The 26,733-nt window shown below is 39.5% G+C and overlaps 1 protein-coding gene across 1 annotated transcript in view; it reads left to right on the top strand.

The window, feature by feature from the left end:
* The window catches only part of LOC111142671 (clathrin heavy chain like 1), a 114,525-nt gene that overhangs the window by 32,801 nt on the left and 54,991 nt on the right, over window positions 1–26,733 (top strand). Inside the window, exons 5-6 of the mRNA XM_022495975.1 lie at window positions 7,046–7,314; window positions 24,191–24,352. Of these exons, the coding sequence (XP_022351683.1) occupies window positions 7,046–7,314; window positions 24,191–24,352 (431 nt within the window). The remainder of the gene's footprint in view (window positions 1–7,045; window positions 7,315–24,190; window positions 24,353–26,733) is intronic.

The raw sequence follows: 26,733 nt of genomic DNA, 5'->3' as shown, positions 1-26,733 counted from the left end.
TTATTTGGCTGAGAGCTCCTGAGATGCTCAGCCCCTATCACTGCCCATCCTTCTGGAGATACTTAGAGCAGATTCACTCACCCCAGTCTCTCTTCAGACTGTCTCTACTGGTGCTTTTGTGGTGAACATTTTAAAACCAGAGATACAATTTTACCCTTGACTAAAGATCAGGAGGCAGTAAGGGGTGGGGGTTAGAATTCGTCAGCAGTTGCTCATCATCCTAATGGAACATTAATACTCTAAGTGAGGGACCAGTAAACTGTTCGGTTTTGTACAGTCCCAAATAAGAATGGTTTTTATATTTTTATTTGTTTATTTTTAGAAGATTTTATATATTTATTTGCTTGACAGAGAGAGACAGTGGGAGAGGGAACACAAGCAGGGGGTGTGGGAGAGGGAGAAGGAGACTCTCTGCTGAGAGCCTGATGCGGGGCTTTGTCCCAGGACCTCGGGATCATGACCCAAGCCAAAAGCAGATGCTTAATGACTGAGCCAGCCAGGCGCCCCAGGTTTTATATTTTTAAAGAGTTGTAAAAACAGATACGTGACAAAGATCCTATATATCCCTAAATAGAAAAAGTTGACTGACTACTTGCGTTACTGGTCCAAGTATATTTTTTACTTTTATCATGAATCGTAGCACTTTGAGTAGTCATACGTGTTTCTTTTGCGAACTCTACCTTTTTCCCTTAATTTTTAGCGGTAGGTTGCGTAAAGGCTTATAATAATAGTGCCAGCCTAGCACTTAGCTCTTGGCCCAGATAGGGAGGGGAGAGGTGGTGAGATGGAGCCCCCTTGTGGTAGCACATTCTTTACGCTGGCAACTGGAATCTGACAGCAGATTGATTCCCAAAGGAGATTGGTAGGGTTTTCTTGTTTTGTTTTATTCTTTGTGATGCTAAATATTTGGCACATCATGTAAAACAAGTTCTTTTTAACCAGTCTAAGGAGAACTTCACAAGTTTTCGAAGTAGAGGAAATTTCCTCTGTGATCCCAGGCTATTTGAAACTAAAAGGTACCCCCATCCTACAGTTGAACTTCTAGTCTAGTCTTTTTTCTTTCTTAACCATTTTATTCAGGTATAATTTAAATGCCATAAAATTCACTTACTCTAAGCGTAGAGTTCAGTGTTTTTAGTAAATTTATTGAGCTATGGAACCACCACCATGCTCTGGTTTTAGAACATTTCTACTACCCCCAAAAGTTCCTTTATTCCTGTTTGCAGTCATTTTCCACTTCCTCCCTCAGCCCTAGGCAGCTACTGATCTGTTTTCTGGCTTTATAGATTTGCCATTTCTGGACATTTCAAATAAATCATACAACATACAGTCTTTTATACCTGGCTTCTTTCAGTTAGCATAGTATGTTTGAGGTTCATCCACACTGTAGCTTAAATCAGTAGTTAGTTCTTTTTTATGGGTGAGTAAGATTCCAATACTCCACTATTCCATGGATATATCACATTTTGTTTCTCTGTTTACCAGTTTAATGGACATTTGGATTGGTACCAGTTTTTGGCCATTAAGGATATTGCTGCTGTCCACACTTGCCTTCAAGTCTTTGTGTAGATGTATATTTCCATTTTTCTTGGGTAAATGCCTAGGAGTGGAATTGTTGGATCATATGATAATTTTTTTTTTTAGCTTTTTTAAGATACCACCAAACTGTTTTCCAGAATGACTACCATTTTACATTCTTGCCAACAAGGTATGAGCATTCTAGTTTTTGTAACATATATGCAAACTTGATACTGATATTATCTTTTTTTATTATAGCAGTTCCATTTGTATATCTTTTTTACTTTGCTTTTTTAACCACTAATGTATCTTGTTAGAGAAATGTCTCTTTAAATCTTTTGTCCATTTCTTAGCTGGCTTATTTGTCTTATTGAATGTTGAGGGTTCTTTATATATTCTGGGTATAAACACTTACCAACTATGTGAGCTACATATTTTCTCCCAATTTGTAGCTTATTTTTTTATTTTCCTAGTGTATCTTTTAAAGAAAAAAGTTTAAATTTGATAAACTGCAGTTTACCAGTTTTTTTTCTTTAATGGATCATGATTTTGGAGTCCTACCTGTGAGTGTTTAGCCTAACCCAAGATCATGATTTTCTATTTTTTCTTCTAATGGTTTTTTAGTTTTAATTCTTGCATTTAGGTCCATAGTCTGTTTTGAGTTCATTTTTGTGTATGGTGTGTGGTAAGCTGCTGCTGCTACTGCTGCTTCTTCCTCTTCTTCCTCTTCTCCTTCCTCTTTGACTTCTTCTTCCTTGTCACCTCTGCCGCTGCCTCCTCCCTTTTCCCCTCCTCCTCCCTTCTTTTTTGGTGGAATAAGGGCATTCAGTTGTCCCACCCAGAACCATTTGTTGAAAACACTGTTCTTCCCAAATGAATTATCTAGACACCTTTGGTAGAAGTCAATTGACCATGAATAGAAAGATCTATTTCTGGGCTCTCATTTCTATTTCATTGATCCATATGCCCAGCCTTGTGCCAATTACTTGATGACCGTGGCTTTATGGTAAGTTTGAAACCAGATAGTATTGGTAATTCAACTTCGTATTTTTCAAAATAGTTTTTTTTTAAAAGATTTTATTTATTTATTTATTTTAAAAGATTTTATTTATTCATTTGACAGAGAGAGAGATCACAACTAGGCAGAGAGGCAGGCAAAGAGAGAGGGAGAAGCAGGCTTCCTGCTGAGCAGAGAGCCCAACGGCTCTATTCCAGGACCCTGAGATTGTGACCTGAGCCGAAAGCAGAGGCTTAACCCACTGAGCCACCCAGGCTTCCCTATTTATTTATTTTTAGAGAGTGCACAAGGAGAGGGGCAAGCAGTGGGGGAGGGAGAGGAAGAAGGAGAGAATCGCCAGCGGACTCTGCACTGAGCTCAGAGCCCTACACGGGGCTCAGCTGGATTTCACAACCTTGAGATCATGACCTGAGCCGAAACCCAGAGTCACAGGCTTAACCGACTGAGCTATCCAGGTGTGCCCCATGATTGTTTTTGTTTGTAGCTGGATTTGGTTTATTCATATTTTAAGGGCTTTTCTGTGCATTTTTGTGATGATTAGTCTGTGGTTTCTTTTCTTGTAATGTTTCTGACTTTGGAATTAGGTTAGTATTGGCCTTACAGGATGAGGTAGGAAGGGGTCCCTTTTCTGCTTTCTGAGTTTGTGAAAGACTTGTTTCTTCTATCATCTTTGAGTATTTGAATTCAATAGTGAAAGCCTTCTGAGGTTGGGTTTTTCTTTTAGATGGTTTTAAACTAAGAATTCTTTTACTTGCTGTAAATCTGTTCAGATTTTCTTTCTTGTGTCAGTTTTGGTAATTGATCTTTCTAGGAATATATATCTGGGTCCTCTAAGTCCTCTAATGTGTTGACATAAAATTGTTTATACCATTCACTCATAATCCTCTTAATTTCTTCAAGATCATCTATGAGGTCCTATCTTTTTTTTAATGTATTTTTTTAATTTTAGAATTATTTATTTATTTGACAGAGAAATCACAAGTAGGCAGAGAGGCAGGAAGAGAGAGATGGGGAAGCAGGCTCCCTGTTGACCAGAGAGCCCGATCAGGACCTTGAGACCGTGACCTGAGCTGAACGCAGAAGCTTAACCCACTGAGCCACCCAGGCACCCAGAGGTCCTCTCTTTATTTCTGATTTTGGTAATTTGGGTCTTATCTGTTTTCTTGATCAGTCTAAGGCTTGTCAGTTTTCTTTTTCTTTTTTTTTTTTTTTAAGATTTTATTTGTTTATTTGACAGAGAGATCACAAGTAGGCTGAGCAGCAGGCAGAGAGAGAGGGGGAAGCAGGTTCCCCACTGAGCAGAGAGCCCAATGTGGGACTCTATCCCAGGACCCTGAGATCATGACCTGAGCTGAAGGCAGAGGCTTTAACCCACTGAGCCACCCAGACACCCTTTTATTTATTTTTTTTAAGATTTTATTTATTTGTCAGAGAGAGCACAAGCAGGGGAAGCAGTAGGCAGAGGGAGAAGCAGGCTCCCCACTGAGTAAGGAGACCAGGGCAGGACTCAATCCCAGGGTGCTGGGATCATGACCTGACCTAAAGGCAGACACTTAACTGAGCCTCCCAGGCATCCCATTTTCTTGATTGTTGTGAAAAGCCAACTTTTTGTTTTATTGATTTTCTTTTATTATTTTTCTGTTTTCTTTCCTTGATTTTTGTTCCAAATTTTTATTTTTTGTTGCTTTGGGTTTAGTTTGTTCTTTTTGTAGTTTATTAAGGTGGAAACTTACTTTATTGATTTGAGATACTATTTTCTGATCTTGACGTTTAAGATTATGTATTTTTCTTTATGTACTGCCTTAGCTGCAACCCCAAAATTTATATGTTGTGCTTTTTATTTCATTCATTTCAACATATTTTCTAATTTTCTTTGTAATTTATTCTTTGACCCTTGGGTTATTTAGAAGTGTGTTGTTGATGGGGCGCCCAGGTGGCTCAGTGGGTTAAAGCCTCTGCCTTGGGCTCAGGTCATGATCTCAGGGTCTTGGGATGGAGCCCTGCATTGGGCTCTCTGCTCAGCAGGGAGCCTGCTTTCTCCTCTCTCTCTGCCTGCCTCTCTGCCTGCTTGTGATCTCTCGCTCTCTGTCAAATAAATAAATAAAATCTTAAAAAAAGAAGTTGTGGCTAAATATAATGAAATTTATTATCTTAACGATTTTTTAGTGTATAGTTCAGTGTTATTAAATACATTCATATTGTTGTACACCCATTAAGGTCAGAACTATTTTCCTTTTGCAAAACTGAAACACTGTACTCATTAAACAGTATCTGCTCATTCCTTCCTCTCCCAGTCCCTAGAACCACCATTCTGCTTTCTGTCTCTATGATTTTGGCTAGTCTACCTACATAATATATGTAGAATCATACAGTATTGGTTTTTTATGATTGGATTATTTCACTTAGCATGATGTATTTCTTTGTTGCTTGCAATCTTCTTTGATTCAAAGTTTATTTTGTCTGAAATTAACCATCCCTGCTCTCTTTTGATTACAATTTACATGGAATATCTTTTTTCATCCTTTCATTTTGACCTCTTTGTGTCTTTAGATCTAAAGTGAGTCTTCGTAGACAGCATATAGTTGGATCATGTTTTTATATCTGTTCTGCCAGTCTGTGTCTTTTGATCCATTTACAGTTAATGTATTAATGATGAGGAAGGACTTCTATCATTTCACTATTTGTTTTTCATATACTTTATGCTTTTTTGTCCTTCATTTCCTGTATTACTATCTTTGCTTATGTTTAGTTGATTTTTTTCAGTGAAAACATTTAAATTTCTTCTTTTTTTTTGTGTACATTCTATAGCTGTTTTTTGTTTGTTTGTTTGTTTGTTTGCTGTGGGGACTGTGTTTAACATCCTGAAGTTGTAACAGTTTAATTTGAAATTTTGCCAGTTTAACATCAATAACATACAAAAAGTCTGGCTTTTACATCTCCATTCCCACCTCTTTTATTGTTACTGTCACAGAATTACATCTTTATACATAATTTGTCCAAAAGCATAAATTTATTCTTTCTAATGCATTCATTTCTTGAGTTATATAGAAAACAAAAAGTGTAGTTACAAACCAGTTATAATACTAGATTTTAGACTACTCATTGATTTTTGTAATGTTTTAGTCTATTAAATCATGTTGAAAACAAAAAGTAGAGTTGTAAGCCAAAGTTACAAAAGTACAAGCTTTTATAATCACCCACGTATTTACCTTTATTGGGATCTTTATTTCTTCATATGGCTTTAAATTATTTTATAATGTCCTTTCATTTCAATCTGCAGGACTTCCTTTAGTGCTGTGGTAACAAACTCCCTTAGCTTCTGTTTATCTTAGAATGTCTTGATTTCTCCCTCATATTTGAAAGACAGATTTGCTGGATATAGGATTCTTGGTTGGCAGGGACTTTGTTTTCCTTTTAATGATATTACAGTTCTTTTAAAAATTTTATTTCCAAAGTGTTTGCTACTGGCATCTGGGAATTCAATTGATATTTTTGTATATTGACCTCATACCCTGCAGTATTGTTAATAGTTGCCTATTCTGATAATGGCTTTATAGATTTGTAAATTCCTTAGGATTTTCTTTGTAAAAGTTGTTTGTGAATAAAGGCAGTTTTATTTCCTCCTTCATCTTTATGCCTTTCATTTTTCTCATGTTATTACAGTAGCTAGGATATCCAACACAGTGCCAGGTAGAAGTGGCCAGAGAAATAATCCTTGTGTTGGTCCTGATTTGGGAGGAAGCAGTATTTCATGCTAGCTCTGAGTTTTGCATAGATACAAAGATCAGAACTTAGCTTTTTATCAGAGGTGGAAACGACAGGAGTCTCTTGCCAGAGGATGGATGCTAAAGTCTTTTTCTAGAACCTAGCTATCCCATTGGATGCTAGCCATGTGAAGCTGTTTCAATTTAAATTAATTAAACTTAAAGTAAAAGTTCAGTTTCCTTAAATGTGTCTTAGCAGACACGTTTCAAGTACCTAATAGCCATATGTAGCTAGGGTCTTCCATACTGGAAGTGCAAGTACAAAACATTTCCAACGTTGTAGAAAATTCTGTTTGACATCACTAGTCTAAAATTTAAGATAAAACGACCCTGTTTTCTGGAGAAGTTGTTTAATTTGAAGGGATGATGGTATTCTTTCCTGAAAGTTGGAGGCACCAGACAAAGAAAGAATGTCTTGTTTTTGCTAACTTACCCAGGAAAGTATTTTAAAACTAGAAGATACCAATTTAAAATTGATTCTCTTGATAGTTGCTTCAAAAAGAACTAATTTCTGATTGTTATTCATACACTTTTACATTCCTCTGAGGAAGAAGGCTTTTCTCAATATTAAGACATCAAAGTGTGGTTAATTGCACTCAGGCAGCTCTTTTCCCTTCTTAATCAGATTACTTGTAAGTAGTACAACTTAAAGTAATATTAAAAGGATTCAGAATTAAGAGTGTAAGAATTTGTCTTTCAGATTTTTAATTTATCTTTCTCTAATCTTCATCACATCAAATACTAGCTGGGAAGACACTTCAAATCTTTAATATTGAAATGAAGAGTAAAATGAAGTCTCATACAATGGCAGAAGAGGTGATATTCTGGAAATGGGTCTCTGTAAACACTGTTGCCTTGGTGACTGAGACCACAGTCTACCACTGGAGCATGGAAGGCGACTCTCAACCTGTGAAGATGTTTGATAGACATGCCAGTCTGGCAGGGTGCCAGATGATCCACTACCGGACTGATGAGTACCAGAAGTGGCTGCTCCTCATTGGCATCTCAGCTCAGGTAAGGTTTTGGCTACCTTCAAGAAGGTCTGATACAATGTAGAGGTGTAATACTGAAGTTGGTACAGGTGTGAGGCAGAAGAAATAGGCCCAGGCCTAAAAGAAATAGAGGTAACAAGAAATCCAAACTTTGGATCACATAAAAATTTTAGGTTAACTTTGGCCCATTGACTACACTGCATTCCATCAGATTACTGATATTCATCCTGAAAACTTTCTGGCACAGTTTTGAGAAGTGAATTGCTGAGGAATTTTGTAGAGCGACTTGGAACCTATAGGTTTATGGGAGGTAGTTTTAGGGCTCTATTTTAAGGGCTTTAATGGAATATTACTAATTCATACACTTTTTTTTAAAGATTTATTGAAGAGAAAGCAAGTGATCACAGGAGGGAGAGGCAGCGGGAGGAGAGGGAGAGAAAGTCTTAAGCAGACTCCTCGCTGAGCACAGAGCCTGATGTGGGGCTTGATCTCACATCCTTGAGATCATGACCTGAGCCAAAACCAAGAGTTAGACACTTAAAACTGACTGTACCACCCAGGGGTTCCTACTAATTCATAAACTTTTATGATGAAAGGGGTAACTTTCTGCTGTGCTTCCTTTTTTCGTTCTTGGTGGCTAATCTAGTCACCAGATACTTCACTACAGGATGTATGACTTTAGATCTTTATTAGCTAATGCTGGCCATTAAATCATCTTCCATAGCCTAGTGGGAAAAGTATAAATGTGGGATTCTAGCACCTAGAAAACTGTCAGACATTTGAAGAGAGTGCTGTGTGAGAATACCTTAAGTTAGAGAGGCCCCATGACAGAGGGGGCCTCTAAGCTGTGTTTTGCCACCTTTAAGAGTGCACTTGGAAAGGAAACTGTGTGAATGGCTCTTTCTGGGAGTCTGGGGTCATCACTTTGGCTAATACCTATCAGATGCTTAAGAGGCAGCTAGAGGGGCAAGGGTAAGAGATGGGTGGAGACAAGACTGAGGTGCATGCTGCTGGCAGTTGGAATTCTGCAGTAGATTTTAAAGTGAGAGTGATAGGATTTATTTTCCTTCTCCGCAGCATAATGGGGTCAAAATAATGCTATCAGTGATGTTGAAGAGGGCCCACCATGAAGACTGGAGGCTGGGAAGCTAGTTGACAGGCAGATACAGGAAGAAAGCCATATAGTGTGTTCTGAAGTAAAGACATATATGAGAAAGATGAAGAGTGAGCGAAGATGGAACAGATACCTCTCTCCACTTTGGGAGTCTCCTCTACTCTGTAACTCCCAGGAGAAGTGAGCCATGAGTGATTGATTGATTGATTGATTGATTGATTGATTTTTTAGAGATTTTATTTATTCATTTGACAGAGATCACAAGTAGACAGAGAGGCAGGCAGAGAGAGAGAGAGAGGGAAGCAGGCTCCCCGCTGAGCAGAGAGCCGGACGCGGGACTCGATCCCAGGACCCTGAGATCATGACCCGAGCCGAAGGCAGCGGCCCAACCCACCGAGCCACCCAGGCGCCCCGAGCCATGAGTGATTTAGATGGAAGCACTGGCATTGGAGATGAACAGGAGAGGCAAGGCTTGAGATTTTATATCTCAACACTCAATGTGGGGCTCAGACTCACAACCCTAAGATCAAGAGTCACATGCTCGGGGTGCCTGGGTGGCTCAGTGGGTTAAAGCCTCTGCCTTCAGCTCAGGTCATGATGCCAGGGTCCTGGGATTGAGTCCCATGTCGGGCTCCCTGCTTGGCGGGAAGCCTGCTTCTCCCTCTCCCACTCCCCCTGCTTGTGTTCCCTCTCTCTTGTTGTGTCTTCCTCTGTCAAATAAATAAATAAAATCTTAAAAAAAAAAAAAAGAGTCATATGCTATACCGACTCAGCCAGCCAAGTGCCACAAGGCAAGGCTTGAGATTTTAGAGGTGAAGTGACTAGAACTTGGTGATGCATGGGATGCCTCTCGGGGAGAGGAGAGTTCGAAGATGGCCTAACATTTGTCTCAGAATTCTGAGGCATAGATGAGGTCAGAGTTGAAGTACCTCTGCTCTAACCCTTCATCTTTATATTACACTGACGAGTTTGTCTCCTCAGGTGACCTAGTAGTTGTTTGGTGTAACTTAAGGGACTTGCTTAATCACAGAGCCTTTTAGTGATAGACCCATGGCTTCCTTTCAGCCCCAGTTACTTCTTATTGTCAGGTTAAGCTGGAATGAGAATATATTTGTAGGAAACCTCATATCATATCTGGAATAATGGGCATTCCCATTGCTCCTGCACATGATAATAACATTATAATGATTCACCCACGACAGCTTGTTTGGGCCTGATTGCCCAGGCTTTCATAAAAGGAATAATTTTACACCTAGGACATTTTCTGTGATGTAGCATTTGTTATCTGGAATAATTTCCTCTTGGGGAGTTACTAACCCTAGATAGATGCTGTGTATGGAGTGTTTCTCATGTGGAAACTCGACCTTTGGTTTTCTATTGAAAGGAATTAGATGTTGCTGGCTCTTACGGTAGGCAGAGATTGCACCCAGTTCTGGTGTTGCTAATGGAAATGACGTTAGTGAAGTGTTTGTGATGTGAGGGGTGAGGAGTGTACCTTACATGGAGCCTGCAGATGCTGGGATGAATCACGAGAGAGTCACAAACAGGTAAAATCTGTATGACATATGCTGTCATGGTGAATTTTCAAGGTGGTATGGGTACGAAAAGAAAAATTGATTCACTCTACCTTTGAGAAGCCAGGAGGGGAGCTGGAAGATCCCTCTTCCCTAGCCCTTCATGCTATTCAAGAGTCAACGAGAAAGCTGTGCTTTTTGAGCCATTATGTTGCTTTCAGAAAGAAGGCCCTCGATATATAGGACCCTCAACCAAGGAACAAAATTAGTCACAGTTTAGCGTTTATCACTCTTCCCAAATACTTGCCCAAAATACTTTTTGTTTTTGAATTTCCTCTTTACTTCATGAAGCTCAGTCTTTGTACTGAATCTGGTCTGGAAATAAATTTGTTCCCCCAGAAATGATGAGGTCTGAGGGGTTGGAATGAAGCTTTAAGCTGATACTTAACAAAACTAGATCATAGTTAATTCATTCCACTTTTTAACTGCCTCTAATACTTTCTCAAAAGCCCTTTGCTCCAGTTTGACCTGAGTACTTCAAGTATATTATTCTTCTTAGCCAGAGGTCAGCATATTTTTTCTATAAAGGCTTAGATAGTAAATGTTTTTTGCTTTGTGGGCCAAAAATATTTGGTCTCTGTCACAACTACTCAGCTGTGAAGTTTTAATACAGGCAGACTTAGACAATATGTAAGTGAATAGCCATGGCTTCATGCCAGTACAACTTTATTTACCGAAACAGTTGGGACAAACCATATTGAAATAAAAAGGATTAGTAGAGACTACAAGAATATTGTATACCAGTAAATTAAATAACTTAGATGAAAGGACTAATTCCCGGAAAGACATAGATTACTGAAAATAGCTCAAGAAGAAGTAGAAATTCTGAATAGGCCTATACAATAAATTAAGACACTCAATTAGTAATGGAAAAACTACCCACAAAGAAAAACTCTGACCCAGATGGTTTCACTGGTTAATTCTACCAAATATTCAAAGAAAAATTAGTACTAATCCTTCACAAACTTTTCCAAAACATAGAAGAGAAGGGATTACCTCTCAGTTCATTCTATGAGGCCCATCAGTACCCAGATACCAAAAACAAAGACATCACAAGAAAATTGCAGGCCACTCTCTCCTCTGATTGTAGATGCAGAAATCTTCAACAATATACTAGTGAGCTGTATCCAGCAACATATAAAAAGAATTGTGTATCATGACCAAGTGGGACTTATCTGGGAATACCAGGTAGGTTTAATATCCAAAAAACAATTCAAATAATGAACAATATTAATAGAATAAAAGACAAAAACCTTTTGGTCATCTCAGCAGATGCAGAAAAAAGCATATGATAAAACCCAACACATTTCATGATAAAAATGCTCAACAAACTAGGAATAGAACGGAACTTCCTTAACATGATAAAGGGCTTCAGAGAAAAACAACTAGCATCTTACTTAATAGTGAAAGACTGAAATTTTTCCCAAGATCAGAACAAGACAGAGATACCTACTTTTGCCACTTCTGTTCAACATCAGACTAGAGATCTAGTTAGAGCAATCAGAAAAGAATACAAGGCATCCTGGTTTGAAAGGAAGAATTATAGCTATCTCTGTTTGCAGATGACATGATTTTATATATTGAAAATATTAAGGTATCTAATAAAAAATTCTAGAACTAACAAGTACTAGGTTGTAGAGTACAGGATCAGTATACAGAAATCAGTTGTGTTCCTACACACTTGCAATGAACAATTCAGAAATGAAATTTCATTCACAGTAGCATCAAAAAGAATAAAATACTTAGGGATAAATTTAATGAAAGAAGTATTTAACTTATATCCTTAAAACTATGAAACACTGTTGAAAGTAATTAAAGAAGATCTAAATAGATGGGAAAACATCTCGTGCTCATGGATCATAATAGTTAATATTTTTAAGATGTTAGTACTCCCCAGCCTGATCTGCAAATTCACTGTAATCCCTATCAGAATATCAGCTAAGTTCTTCTTAGAAATTGATAAGCTAACCCTAAAATCATGTGGAATTGCAGGAAACTCAAAATAGCCAAAATAGTCTTGATGAAAACAACAAAATAAGAGTACTCATACTTCCCAATTTCAAAGCTTGCTACAAACCTACAATGATCAAGACAGTTGGGGCACCTGGGTAGCTCAGTGGGTTGGGCCTCTGCCTTCGGTGGAGGTCGTGGTCTCAGGGTTCTGGGATTGAGCCCCACATTGGGCTCTCTGCTCAGTGGGGAGCCTGCTTCCCCCTCTCCCTCTGCCTGCCTCTCTGCCTACTTGTGATCTCTCTCTCTCTGTCAAATAAATAAATAAAATATTTTAAAAAATCAAGACATTATGGTACTAAAATAGAAATAGACACATAGATCAATAAGGTAGAATTGAGAGTCCATAGATAATACTCTTACATTTATGGTCTGTTGGGTTTTTTAATAAGGATGCCAAGACAGTTCAACAGAGGAAAGAATAGTCTGTTCAACAAATGGTTTGGGATTACTGGCTATCCATATATACAAAAGCATAAAGCTAAACCCCTACCTCTCATCATACTAAAAATTAACTCAAAATGGATCAGACTCAAATGTAAAAGCTGAAGCTGTAAACCTCTTAGAAGATAACATAGGAGCAAATCTTAGTGACCTTGAGTTAAGCAGAACCTTTGTAAATGCAGCATCAAAAGCATGAGCAACAAAAGAAAAACATATAAAAGCAAAATTAAAATCTTTTGTGCTACAAATGATACCATCAAGAAAGTGAAAAAAATAACCTGCCATTTGGAGAAAATATTTCAAGATCATATATCTGATAAGGGACTTGTATCCAGAATATTTAAAGAATCTTACAACTCAGTAATTAAAAAGGCAAAATAAAATACACAAATTTTTTTGTAAAATATGATTTGAGGAGCTCCTGGGTGGCTCAGTGGGTTAAGCCTCTGCCTTCGGCTCAGGTCATGATCTTGGTGTCCTGGGATCAAGCCCCTCATCGGGCTCTCTGCTCAGCAGGGAGCCTGCTTCCACCTCTCTCTCTGCCTGCCTCTCTGGCTACTTGTGATCTCTCTCTGTCAAATAAATAAATAAAATCTTTAAAAATATATATAAATTAAAATCTTTTGTGCTACAAATGATACCATCAAGAAAGTGAAAAAATAACCTGCCATTTGGAAAAAATATTTCAAGATCGTGTATCTGATAAGGGACTTGTACCCAGAATATTTAAAGAATCTTACAACTTAGTAATAAAAAAGGCAAAATAAAATATACACTTTTTTTTTAAATAAAATATGATTTGAGGGGTGCCTGGGTGGCTCAGTGTGTTAAAGACTCTGCCTTCGGCTCAGGGATCGAGCCCTGCATCAGGCTCTCTGCTCAGCAGGGAGCCTGCTTCCCTTCCTCTCTCTGCTTGCCTCTCTGCCTACTTGTAATCTGTCTGTCAAATAAATAAATAAAATCTTTAAAAATAAAAGATTTGAACAGATATTTCTCCAAAAAGGTATCTACATGCCCAATAACACATGAAAAGATGTTCAACATCATTAGTCCTTGTGGAAATATAAATTGAAAACATAGTGTGAGGGGCGGCTGGCTGCCTCAGTCAGTAGAGCATGCCACTCTTGATCTCAGATCATGAGTTCAAATCCCATTGTGGGTGAAGAGCTTACTTAACAAAACAGAAACCCTCCCACAAAATATGGTGTCACTTCACTGAACCTACTAGGATGGCTATAATCAAAAGGATCAGCAGTTACAAATGTTGCCAAGGGTGTAGAGAAATTGGAACCCTCATACATTGCTGGTGGGAATGTAAAACACATAGCTATGAGGGAAAATAGTTTAGCAGTTCCTCCAAAAGTTAAATGTAGAGTTACCATGTGATCTAGAAATTCCACTTATATACCCTAGAGAAATGTAAAATATGTAAAACATAAAATATTACACACAGGGTATCAGCAGGAATGGTGAGTAAGGACCTTTGAAAATCTCCATAAAAGTAGTCCTGGCAAAAATTCTCAAAATCAGCTTTCTCAGGGGCATCCAGGTGGCCCAGTCAGTTAAGCAGCTGCCTTCGGCTCTGGTCATGATCCCAGGGTCCTGGGATTGAGCCCCACATTGGGCTCCCTGCTCAGTGGAGAGCCTGCTTCTCCCTTTCCTTCTGTCTACTACTCTGCCTACTTGTGCTCTCTCTCTCTCTGTCAAATAAGTAAATAAAATTTTTTTTTAAGAAAAAAACAGTTTTTTCAGATGTCTGGAAATTAATCATAGGTTTACAAAAATCCAAAGACTTTTATTTAAGAAAATTTGCTACATCTCAGAATAACAAGCTTGGTGACATTTTAACTTGTGCTGTTCCCATCCCTCTTTGTATAGTTTTCTGATGGCCTTGATAGCCAACAGTTCCACTGTTGTTGGATTGTTGTATTGTAAAATACAGCAACCTTACAGCCTCTGAAGGAGGCTAGGAATGTTTAGAGCTCCCCCAAAAGCACCTTTCCTAGAGAAATGTCGTCATTTGAACTACCTAGTAGTTCCTTGGAAATCTCCATTCACAAACCTTGCCTTTTTTTTTTTTTTAAGATTTTATTTATTTATTTGACAGAGAGAGATCACAAGTAGATGGAGAGGCAGGCAGAGAGAGAGAGAGGGAGGGAGGGAGGGAAGCAGGCTCCCTGCTGAGCAGAGAGCCCGATGCAGAACTCGATCCCAGGACCCTGAGATCATGACCTGAGCCTAAGGCAGCAGCTTAACCCACTGAGCCACCCAGGCGCCCACAAACCTTGCCTTTTATTTGACTTGACTCACTCTTGCTTGTTGCAAATGGCCTTATCTCTTGGGACACTTGTGATACACCATCAGCAGCAATTGTTTAACATCACAGCTGCCTGTGGGGATCTTAGTAGTTGAGAAAAATAAGCCGGCTTTAAAAAAAAATTTTTTTAAAGATTTTATTTATTTATTTGACAGAGATCACAAGTAGGCAGAGAGGCAGGTGGAGTGGGGGGGCGGGGGGAGCAGGCTCCCTGCTGAGCAGAGAGCCCGATGCGGGCTCCATCCCAGGACCCTGGGATCATGACCTGAGCTGAAGGAAGAGACTTTAACCCACTGAGCCACCCAGGCACCCCCGGCTTTAAAAATTTTAAAATGAAAAGCTGTGGAATGAGATATTCACAGGGGCTTTCAAAAGTTTCAGCATATTCTTGGGAAACTAGATGACTATGTACATGCACAGAGCTCTACCCTGCCCAAGAAAAAATTGACAGGGCCTTAAGCCCTGACTGATCTTGAGGCTCTGTATAAGCAGGATGTGACGGCCGAAGGCCAATGCAGTATTGTAAGCTGCCTGCCAGAGTACTGAAGGCATGTCTCAACATACATACACTCTCTCAGCAAAGGCTGTGATTCAAGGCATTTAAGGAATCTCTTTCAAATTATTAACTGACCACTAGCTCAGAAGAGACCTCAGTGAACAAATATGACAAATAATACAGACTTTACAGAATTAGTTCAGGAAATTTGTTAAACAACTACAATAAACAAACTATAATAAACCCAGTATCTGATTTCCAGAGTTGTCACTTTATGTTATTTAAAGTTTCCAGCTTTCAACAATAGCAGCAAAAATTAATCATAGCCCGTACTCAAAGGGGGAAAAAGTAGTCAGTAGGGACTGTTGTTTTTTTTTTTTTTTAATTTATATGATAGAGACCACAAGTAGACAGAGAGGCAGACAGAGAGAGTGGAAGGGAAGCAGGCTCCCTGCTGAGCAGAGAGCCCGATGTGGGGCTCCATCCCAGGGCCCTGGGATCATGACCTGAGCCGAAGGCAGAGGCTTTAACCCACTGAGCCACCCAGGCACCCCAGTAGGGACTGTTTTGAGGAAGCCCAGACATTGGAGTAGCTTTCAAAAAGACTGTAAGTCAGCTATTTTAAATATTTTCAAAGAACTGATGGAAAGCATGCCCAAAAAACTCAAGAAAGTATAAGAACACTGTCTTTCCATATAAACCATAACAGTAAAGAACTAGGAGGTATTTAAAACAACAACAACCACCTATGGGATGCCTGGCTGGCTCAGTTGGTTGTGCCTTGGCCTCAGGGTTGAGCCTAGGCCCCATGCTGGGCACAGAGCCTACTTTAAAAAAACAAAAAAAACCCCTCATAGATTTGTAGAATACCATTCAAGTGGGCCAGTACACATACTGAAAGTCACACAAGAAGGAGAGAAAGAAAGGGGAAGAAAGAATATTTGAAGAAATAATGGCCCTGAACATAGCAAATTTGATGAAAACCATTAATCTGCATAACCAGGAACCTCAAAGAGATCCACACCCAGATATATCATAATTAAACCATCAAAAGACAAAGAATCTTGACAACAGTAAGAGAGAAGCAAACTAATCTTGTACAGTGGACTCTCAATAAGATTAACAACTGATTTCTTATGAGAAACCAGGCCAGAAGGCAGTGGTATGATATAATCAAAGTGCTTTAAAAAAATTAGAAGATTGTCAATAAGAATTCTATATCCCGCAAAATTCTTCAACTAATGAAGGGGAGATTAAGGCATTACCAGGTAACAAAAGCTGAGAGAATTTGTCTCTAATAGATCTGCCCTATAAGAAATACTGAAGAAAGGATGAATACCCAACATTTGCTTCAACATGGATGGGACTGGAGGAGATTATGCTAAGTGAAATAAGTCAAACAGAGAAAGACGATTATCATATGGTCTCACATATTTGTGGAACATAAGGAATAGCATGGAGGACATTAGGAGAAGGAAGGGAAAATGAAGGGAGGGAAGTCAGAGGGGAAACCAACCATGAGTGACTATGGACTCTGGGAATCAAACTGAGGGTTTTAGAGGGGAGGGAGGTGATGGGGGGTGGTGAGCCTGGTGATGGGTATTAAGGAGGGCACATATTGCATGGAAACCTGGGTGTTACACGCAAACAATGAGTCATGGAATACTACGTCAAAAACTAATGATGCACTGTATGGTGACTAGCATAATAAAATTAATTAGTTAATTTAGAAAAAATAAGATATACTCAAGAGAATCTTTCAGGTGGAAATGAAGGGACCCAAGTCAGTAACCCAAACCCACATGAAGAAATAAAGAACACTGGTATGAGCAACTGTATAGGTAAATATAAAAGACTATATAAAGGTAGTTTTGTTTATGACTCTTTTCTTGTGAGTTAAAAGATGACTATTGAAGCAATAATTATAAATCTGTGTTAATAGGTATATTAAATAGATAAATATGCACTTTTATGACAATAGAACAAAGGCAAGGAAGGAATGGAGCTACAAAGGAGCAAAGTTTTTGTATAGTATAGAAATTATATTGATATAAATCCAAATTAGATTGTTAAAAGTGAGGACATTAATTGTAATCCTGAGGCAACCACAAAGATAATGACTTTTTTAAAAAATCACAAAAGGAATAACAAGATAATCAAAATGACACACTAGAAAATATCTAACACAAAACAAGGTGGTAAGGAAATAATAGAGGAGCAAAGAAGACATAAGACATATAGGGAAAAAATAGTTAACTGGCAGAAGTAAATCTTACCCTATCGTAGTTGTATCAAGTGGATTGAACACTTAAAAGGCAGAGATTGGCAGAATATTTAAAAAAAAAAAACCCATAATCCAACTATATATGCTGTCTACTGGAGAGACACTTTAAATTCAAAGATAGAGTGGGTTGAAAAAAGGATGGGAAAGATATACCAGGCAAATTGTATCCAAAAGAGAGCCGGATTGGCTATCTTAATATCAAATAAAATGGACTTTAAGATAAAAATTGTTACTGAGGTGGCTAGGTGGCTCAGTTATGTGTTTGCCTTCTTCAGTTCAGGTCATGGTCTCAGGATCCTGGGATTGAGCCTTGCATCAGGCTCTCTGCTCAGCAGTGAGTCTGCTTCTCCCTCTCCCTCTATGATTCATCTGGCTCTCATTCTCTCTCAAATAAATAAAATCTTTAAAAAATATATAAAAAAACGTTACTGAAAACTTAAATAAAATGTTCGTAGCAGTATTATGTATATATTTTTTTAAACATTTTATTTATTTATTTGAGAGAGAGAGAGAGAGAGTGAGAGAGAGCATGAGCGAGGAAAAGGTCAGAGGGAGAAGCAGACTCCCCGTGGAGCTGGGAGCCCGATTCGGGACTCAATCCCGGGACTCCAGGATCATGACCTGAGCTGAAGGCAGTCGCTTAACCAACTGAGCCACCCAGGCGCCCTTATGTATATTTTTTTAAGTTTTATTTTTTTTTTAGAGAAGGAGTGGGGAGGAGCAAAGGGAGAGAGAGAATGTTAAGTAGACTCCATGCCCAGTGCAGAGCCCAGTGCTGGTCTAGATCTGGCAACCCTGAGATCATGACCTGAGCCAAAATCAAGAGTTGGATGCTTAACCGACTGAGCCATCTAATGATCCCTTAAGTTTTTAATTTTTTTAAGATTTATTTATTTATATTAGAGCACGAGTGGGAGAGGGGCAGAAGGAGAGGGAAACAATCTTAAGCAGTTCTGCACTGAGCCCAACACAGTCCTTGGTCCCACGACCCTGAGATAATGATGTGAGCCAAAATCAAGAGTGGAACATGTAACTGAAACTGAGGTACACCCAGGTACACCACCCCCCCTTGAGTTTTTATTTAAATTACAGTTAGTTAACATACAGTGTAATATTGGTTTCAGGTGTACAATATAGTGATTCAGCACTTTCAGTAAAACACCTGGTGCTCATCACAAGTGTGCTCCTTAATTTGCACCACTTATTTAACCCCCGTCCCCCTGCCCATCTCCTCTCTGGTAACCATCAGTTACAACGTTATTTATTGCATCCAAAAGGTAGGAAACATTCCAAATGTCCATCAGCTGATAAATGCATAAATAAAATGTATATCCATACAGTGGAATATTTATTTGACAATAAGAAGTGGTACAGTTGACCCTTGAACAATGTGGGTTTGAACTGCATGGGTTTACTTAGACACAAGTTTTTTTTCAGTAAATACAGTATAGTACTGTAAATCTATTTTCTCAACATTTCCTTTTCTATAGCTTTATTGTTAAGAATGCAGTATATAATACATATAAGATATAAAATACATGTTATTTGACTGTATGTTATTGGTAAGGTTTCTGGTCAACAGTAAGCTATTAGTAGTTAAGTTTTTGGAGAATCAGAAGTTATACATGGATTTGCCCATGTCAGGGGTCCATGACCCTAAATTCTGCATTGCTCAAGAGTCATCTGTACTGATATATGCTATATACCATGACCATTCTTAATCTTGGAAATATTAAGTAAGTGAAACATGTAAGCACAAAAACCCACATATTGCATGATTCCATTTTTATGAGACATTCAGAATAGTTATCCACAGAGATAGAAAATGGGTAAGTAGTTGTTTGACTGGGGGTGGAATGTGGGAGGTGGGAATGGGGATTGGCTGCTAATGAGGTTTCTCTTAAGGGATGAAAGTGTTTTAAAAAGTACATTGTGATGGTTGTACAATCCTGTGAATAAACTAAAAAACATTGGATTGTATATTTCAAATGAATTATATGGTAAATGAATTATAGATCAATAAAGTTGTTAAAAATACCTTTAAGAATCATGCTCATTTATAAGGAAATCATCATGTTTGAAAAATAATTTAAAAGAAAACATTATAAATCACAGTGTTACTTATTTGTGGTTTACTGACAAAAAGAAAACCAACAAAAAAAAAAATCCAAGCTAAAAGCTTTTTACTCACTATACTTTTGACACCAAAGCTGTTGGCTTTTCTACACCAAACAGTTCTCTGATTCTCTGTGGACACTAACTGGATGTCCAAGAATTAGTGTAGACTCCACAAGTTAAGGGTTCAATCCCACGAGACTGCCCCCATGCCTTCAGATGCCAGTCTCAAGTCCCAGGCTCCTAGCAGCTCTGACCAACAAGCTATAAAATAGGGGTTCCCATGACCCCCTTCTCTGGTTTGATAATTTGCTAGAGTGGTTCCTATAACCCAGGAAGGCACTTTACTTACTGTTACTGGTTCATTAAAAAGGATACAACTTAGGAACAGCTAAATGGAAGAGATGCATAAGGCAAGGCATGGAGGAAGGGGGTATGCATGGAGCTTCCATGCCCTGTACAGGCCTTCCACCCTCCCAGCAACTTGATGCTAGGAGCTGTCTGAATTCTGTAATTCAGGGGTTTCTATATATATTTTCTTTTCTTTTTTTTTTTCCTATATATATTTTCATTGTCATTGGTGATTAACTCTGTCTCCAGTCCCTGTTCCCTTCCCTAGAGGCCAGGATGTGGTGGGACTTAAAGTTCCAAACCAGAAGCTATCTAAGGCCCCCCATAAGCTTTTGTGTCATGAAGATGCACCTCTCACTCATATCACTTAGGAAATTGCAAGGGTTTTAGGAGTTCTATGCCAGGAACAAGGGACAAAGACTGGATATGTATTTCTTATTTTTATCATACTATCACACAAGTATTTAGCAACAACAAAAACCCATGGGCATAAGGATAGACATGTAGACCAATGGAATAGAACTGAAAGTTCAGGAATAAAGCATACATCTGTGGCCAATTGATTTTTTTTTTAATTTCATTTATTTATTTAGAAAGAGAGAGACAGCATGAGGGAGAGGGACAGAGAGAGAGAACCTAAAGCAGACTCCTCACCAGTGTGGGGCTCAGTTCCAGGACTCTGAGATCACGACCTGAACTAAAACCGAGAGTCAAACACGTAACCAGCTGCACCACACAGCTGATCTTGGCCAGTAGATTTTTGACAATGGTGGTAAGACCAATCAATGGGAAAAGACTGTTCTCTTCAATAGGTAGTGCTGGCACACCACGGTTATCAAACGCAGAATAATGGAGTGGATTCCTACCTTGTACCATCTATAAAAATTAACTCAGGGCTCTTGGGTAGTTCAGTTGGTTGAGCGTCCCACTCTTGATTTCGGCTCAGGTCATTATCTCAGGGTTGTTAGGTTGAGCTGGGCCTGGATCCTGCTTAAGATTCTCTCCTTCTCTCCCCCTCTGCCCCTCCTCCAGCTGACACTCACTCTCTCTTTCTCAAAATAAATAAATCTTTAAAAATTAACTCAAAATGGATCAAATACCTAAATATAAGAGGCAAAACTGATGACATGAAGAATATTCATGACTTTGTATTTGGCTATGGATTTTTAGACATAATACCCAAAGCATGAGCAACAAAAGAAAAAATAGGTAAATTGGACTTCATCAAAATTAAAAACATTTGTGAATCAAAAGACATGGTCAAGAAAGTGAAAAGACAACCTAAAGAATGGAAGTGTGTACATCATTTATCTGAGAAGAGTCTAGTATCTAGAATATTTAGAGAACACTTACAACTCAACAACAAAAAGATATCTCAACTAGAAAATGGGCCAAAAAACTTGAACAGACATTTGTCCAGAGATATACAAATAGCCAACAAGCACATTAAAAGGTGTTCAACATCCTTAGTAACTGGGGAATTGCAAATCAAAACCACAATACCACCCATTGGGATGGTTGTAATTTTTAAAAAATTTTTTAAAAGATTTTATTTATTTATTTGACAGAGATCACAAGTAGGCAGAGAGAGGAAGAGAAGCAGGCTCCCCGCTGAGTAGAGAGCCCGAAGCAGGGCTTGATCCCAGGACCCTGGGATCATGACCTGAGCCGGAGGCAGAGGCTTTAACCCACTGAGTCACCCAGGCACCCCTAATTTTTTAATTGAGCTGTAAATCGAGCTCAATTTTAAATTAAGCTGTAATTTTTTGGCAAGGATGCAGAGTTACTGGAATCCTTATATGTCAGTAGTGGGAATGTTAAATGGTTCAGCTCCAGTGGAAAACAGATTGATGATTCCTCAAAAAATTTAACATAAAGTTCCTATTTGACCTAGCAATTCCACTCCTAGGTAGCTATCCAAGAAAAATGAGGAAAACACTCCCTTACAAAAACTGTACACAAATATTCATAGCAGCATTATTTATAATAGCTAAAAGATGAAGACAACCCAAATGTTTACCGCTGGATGAATGGATAAACAAAATGTGATTTATACATAAAATGGAGTATCACTTAGCCCTAAAAAGGAATAAAGTACTGATACAGGCTACAACATAGATAAACCTAGAAAACCTCACTGAGTGAAACAAGTCAGACACAAAAGGGCACATATTTTGATTCCATTTATATGAAATCTTTAGGTAAATCTGTAGAGACAAAAATTTGTGGTTTCCAGGGGTTGGGGAGCAGGGAGATGGGGACTTTTAATAGGCACAAGGATTTTTTTAGATGATGAAAATGTTTTGGAATTACACAGAGGTGATAGAGACACAACATTGTGAATGTTCTAAATGCCACCGAATTGAATCCTTTAAAATGGGTAGTTATAGGTTATTTAGTGAATGTCATCTCAACAAAAAGGAGGCAGGAGGAGAATGTGGAGGGTAGATTTTGGCCTTCAGGCCGCAGTTTGCAACCTCCTGTCTAAGCATTTGCAAACGTTTCCCCTTTGTTAGAAACAGCTTTTGCTTTTCACCTTGTGACCTCTTACTCCAGCTTACTTGTCACCAAGGAATCCTTTCCTGACCCACCAGACTGAGTGAGCGGAGTCACAGCATCTCACTCTATCCTGGGCCATAGCAGTTAGCACCCTGTGTTGCTGTTGCTTGCTTCCTTGCCAGAAACCCTTATCATGTGTCCTTAAGGGAAGGGTCTGGGTTACATTCACTTTCCTTATCCTTAGCTCCTTGCATGGTGCCTGGCGCAAAAGGAAGCATTTTTGCATTGAATCTTTGTCAGCTGCAGTCCTCAATATGCACTTTCCCGGAGCGCACAACACGCAACACCCCTGCAAGGTGGACTTTACTAAGCAGGAGACTTAAGGCTCACAAGCAGGTCATTGGCTCAGGGCCACATGTGTAGCCTCTGGGTGGGTCCATGAAGACAGCCAGTGCAGGAGTCCAGGTCTCAGTCTTGATCTCAGGTATTCTCTCTGCTCCACCTCTTTTTGGCTTTAGACTTTTCTAGCATTGGGGCCTCAAAAATACTGTCTCCATATTGTCTCCAATTTTCCCATCCTCACTTGGGAGGGTGAGTCTTGTCCTGTCCTTACTGTTACTTCAGAATTCTCTTGCTCATTCTTCTGCTAGAGCGCACACACTAGTTTACCAGTTGCTCCCCTGTTCTTCCCTCCTTCCAGCCCTTGGCAGCCATTCGTCTGCTCTATCTCTCTGGATTTCCCTATTTTGGATGTTTCATATGGGGTCTCTGTGAATGGCTTCTTTCACTTTGCCTGTTTTCAAGGTTCATCATGTAGCATGAATTGGTACTTTGCATAGTACTTCAGCATAAGTGTCTTCAGTAGAAAAGTACAAAGGAAAGGTTCTTTAAAAAGAAAAATGTTGAAGCCTTTGCCTTTTTATGGAGTGAGGGTAGGTGGCAGATACACTGGGGATCTGAATTTATGCACAGACTGCAGAGGGGCTCATTGGACTGTGATAGCTATTCGAATGTTGGATTCTAGGGGCTTGAGCTGTGATGCTGTCATGTCTCATTTACTTACATCTCTTTACTTTGCTTCTTGAGCATTTGACATTGGATATAAATATATAGAAATTCTTTTCTAGAAAATGGAAGTTCTAAGTTTTATAAAAGATATTAGCCTAATTAATTTTTTAAAAAGATATTAGCCTTATTGGGGTTTACTAAATACAGTTTTTGCTATTTATAAATTTCAGAAAACCCAATTTTCAAAATTAGCCCATAATCTCCTCCTCCTGATTAAACTACTCTTTAAACATTTTAGTTTTTCTTCCCAAGACTTACGTTATATGAGTATTTATGTGTATGCATAGAATGTACGTATATATAGATTTACATGTACAAACATTGAATGTACACTTACACACATCCACAAACATGTATAAATGCATACCTACGTGTATACACACATTTTACGTTTAACAAATTGGGACCACTGTCTTACTGTTTTGTAGTCTTACTTTCTCCCTGGTGTTTGTGGCCATCTTTCCACATCAAATGTAGAGTTGTATCATGTCTTTAATATCTAATAGGCTTGATTTTTATTAGAGAAACTATTATCAACATATGAGACTTTCATTTTAGGAACATTTGTTTTAACAATTTATATCCTCTCTTTTCTCTCCCTTTCATTGCAAAATGTCTTGTCTTAGCAAAACCGTGTCGTTGGGGCAATGCAGCTCTACTCTGTGGATAGGAAGGTTTCACAACCCATAGAAGGCCATGCTGCTGCTTTTGCAGAGTTCAAGAGTGAGGGGAATGCCAAGCCTGCCACCCTTTTCTGCTTTGCTGTACGGAGTCCTGCAGGGGGCAAGGTAAGCTCTCCACTTTGTCTTCACCCTCAGAAAGGTGTCCTGAGTGAGTGTTGGGAGTCTCTGTCCAAGTGTAAACATTTAGCCAACGTTTCAAAACCAGTTTATAGTTGGGAGTGGGGAACAGCCTGCAGGTGCTTCATGGAAATGAAAGTTCTTAGAGTATTTAGAGCAACTCCCTGTTGTATGTGTTGATGGTTTCACAGCCAGTCTTTGTAAAGTCAGTAATGTGAGGTCAGCTCTACCAATTAATTGGTCCCTTTGCCCTAAAAAAGTCCTCTTTGACAGAGTCTCTTGAGCATGGGCTATGCACATGTGGTTTCTGTTCTCACACAGCAGGCTCGTGGAGGTAACAGCTGTGAAAGAACCAATGCACACTATCCCAACGTAAGGCATGGGTCCTGTGTGCTTCTGGCCAGGTGGTGGGAGCTGCAGAGTGGAGGCCATGCTCTGGGAGCAGGTTGAGTTTTATTAGGCTCAAGCACATGGCTAGCATCTGTTCACCGGAGTTGCTGTGGGCAGAGATAGGAGGTATAAGAATTTAGGATGTTGGATAGACCTGTGGTTCCATAGTTGTGTGGTTCCATAGTTGCGTCACTCACCTCGAGAGTGGCCTTAAAACAGTGTCCTTATCTCAGTATACTCTTGTCAGAAATACTCCCTGAAGTCATTATTTTGAGTTGGTCACTAGCCCTCAAGTGTTCCCCAAAGAAGACTGCTAAATCAGTATGTGGTCCCAAACTTCATCATCTTAAATATTCTTCATTGGATACTTTGGTCTCCTGTGTAATATACATTATGCCCTCCTTAGCTGAGAACCAGTAGAAAAATAGGAGTCAGGCAAAAATGTCTTATACTGAGGCTTTCCACCTTGCCACAGACAGAGCTAGGCAGCCACAGGCACCCTTGCAAAGGCAGAACTTGTCCCGCCAAGCTCCCGGTGAAGAAGAACACACCAGAACAAGCCCCCTGTAAGACAGGTGTGCCCATTTATCTCCTGGACTCAGCTGTGAAGCAGGCAGTTCCCCTCAGGACAAAGCTGCGGCTAGGAACAGTCTTCCATGGTGGGGACCCCCCCACAGCAGCCATCCCCAGAACCACCTCATTTTGTGGTTGAATCTCACTTCCCCTACCACAGTGGCAAGTGTGGGTCCCTTCAGAGACCTCTCAGCCTTTGCCCCCTGTGCACACCCCTTCTAGTCCAGCCCAGCTGCACTTATGGGAATGGCTCGGTGGTCTACTCATATGGATCTGAGTTTTGTCTGGACTCCAGTTCCTTGTTCCTTTCTTTTTTTAATTTTTTTTATTTATTTCCTTGTTCCTTTCTTATAGGACAGTACCACTTGCCGATAATTGTGCCCTTCTCCTGCCACCTCCCAAAGAAGCCTGGCTTTCTTAGTCATGCCCCTGCTTCTGTTGACAGTGTCCCCATCCTTCCCAACTCCCAAGCAAGAAACACGGCCCTCGAGCTACATTCTATTCCTGTTACCACTGTCCATCCTCTAGCAAGTCTCACTTCTTTGGCAGATGAAGCCCTTGTTACCCATATTTGGGTTAGAGAATAGTGATTTATTAGGTCCCCAGACCCATCCCACCCCTCAAAAAGAATTTTCCCAAGCTACCATTTCTTTTAAGTGCCTGTATGCTAAGAGTTTAGTCTCCCTGCATCTTAACTTGCAGTGGCCCCTGCTCAACTTGCTACATTAGCCCTCCCCTTCTAGCCCATCTCGCTGCTTACCTCAAGCCTCTTTGGTGTTTCCCCCTCCTCTCTGCCAGGCCAAATCCACACTATTTACATTCATCAGTTTGTTCTGCTGGGCACCCCCTCCAACCCCTGTCGCTTTGTCTTTGACCACCCTTACTTGTGATTTTTTCCAGACTTGTTTTAGCTTTGGTACCTTTCCATTAGATGAGAGGAACTTGAAGCTGTTCTGATAAAAGCAGGGATGGAGCCCCTTATCCACTCTCATTCTTCCTGATTCTCCAAAGATTCTTATGAACCCCCCTCCCCAAGCAAAACCTTGAGAAGCTCTCAGGCCTTTGGCACAATCGACTGTATTGTGAGTTTGGCATTCAGTTACAAGATCTTGTCTACTAACTGATTTGTCTTAGTCTAAGCCATGTCCAGCAGAGCCCCTTGTTTCATGGGCTTCTACACTAAAGCCCAGAGAGGGGAGAAGCAATTCGGCCAACATGCTGGAACTAAATGTTGCTCAGGTTTCCAGTGTTGTTTTTTCCTGTATCCTTGATGATGGGCAGCAGGTTAGTGAATAGCATGAGCACTCCAACCGAGAGACTGTCATTTTCTTTGTAAGTTTTATCATTAGCCCTACAAAGTGTGGGCTGTGGCTCTACTTACCAGTGGGCATTGGTTAGCATCAGTC

This window comes from Enhydra lutris, unplaced genomic scaffold, assembly GCF_002288905.1.
Source record: "Enhydra lutris kenyoni isolate GAN:26980312 unplaced genomic scaffold, ASM228890v2 scaffoldscaffold8, whole genome shotgun sequence".
NCBI classification, from domain to species: domain Eukaryota; kingdom Metazoa; phylum Chordata; class Mammalia; order Carnivora; family Mustelidae; genus Enhydra; species Enhydra lutris.
The sequence above is the reverse complement of the archived record's forward strand: the minus strand, read 5'-3'. Positions and strand labels throughout refer to the sequence as shown.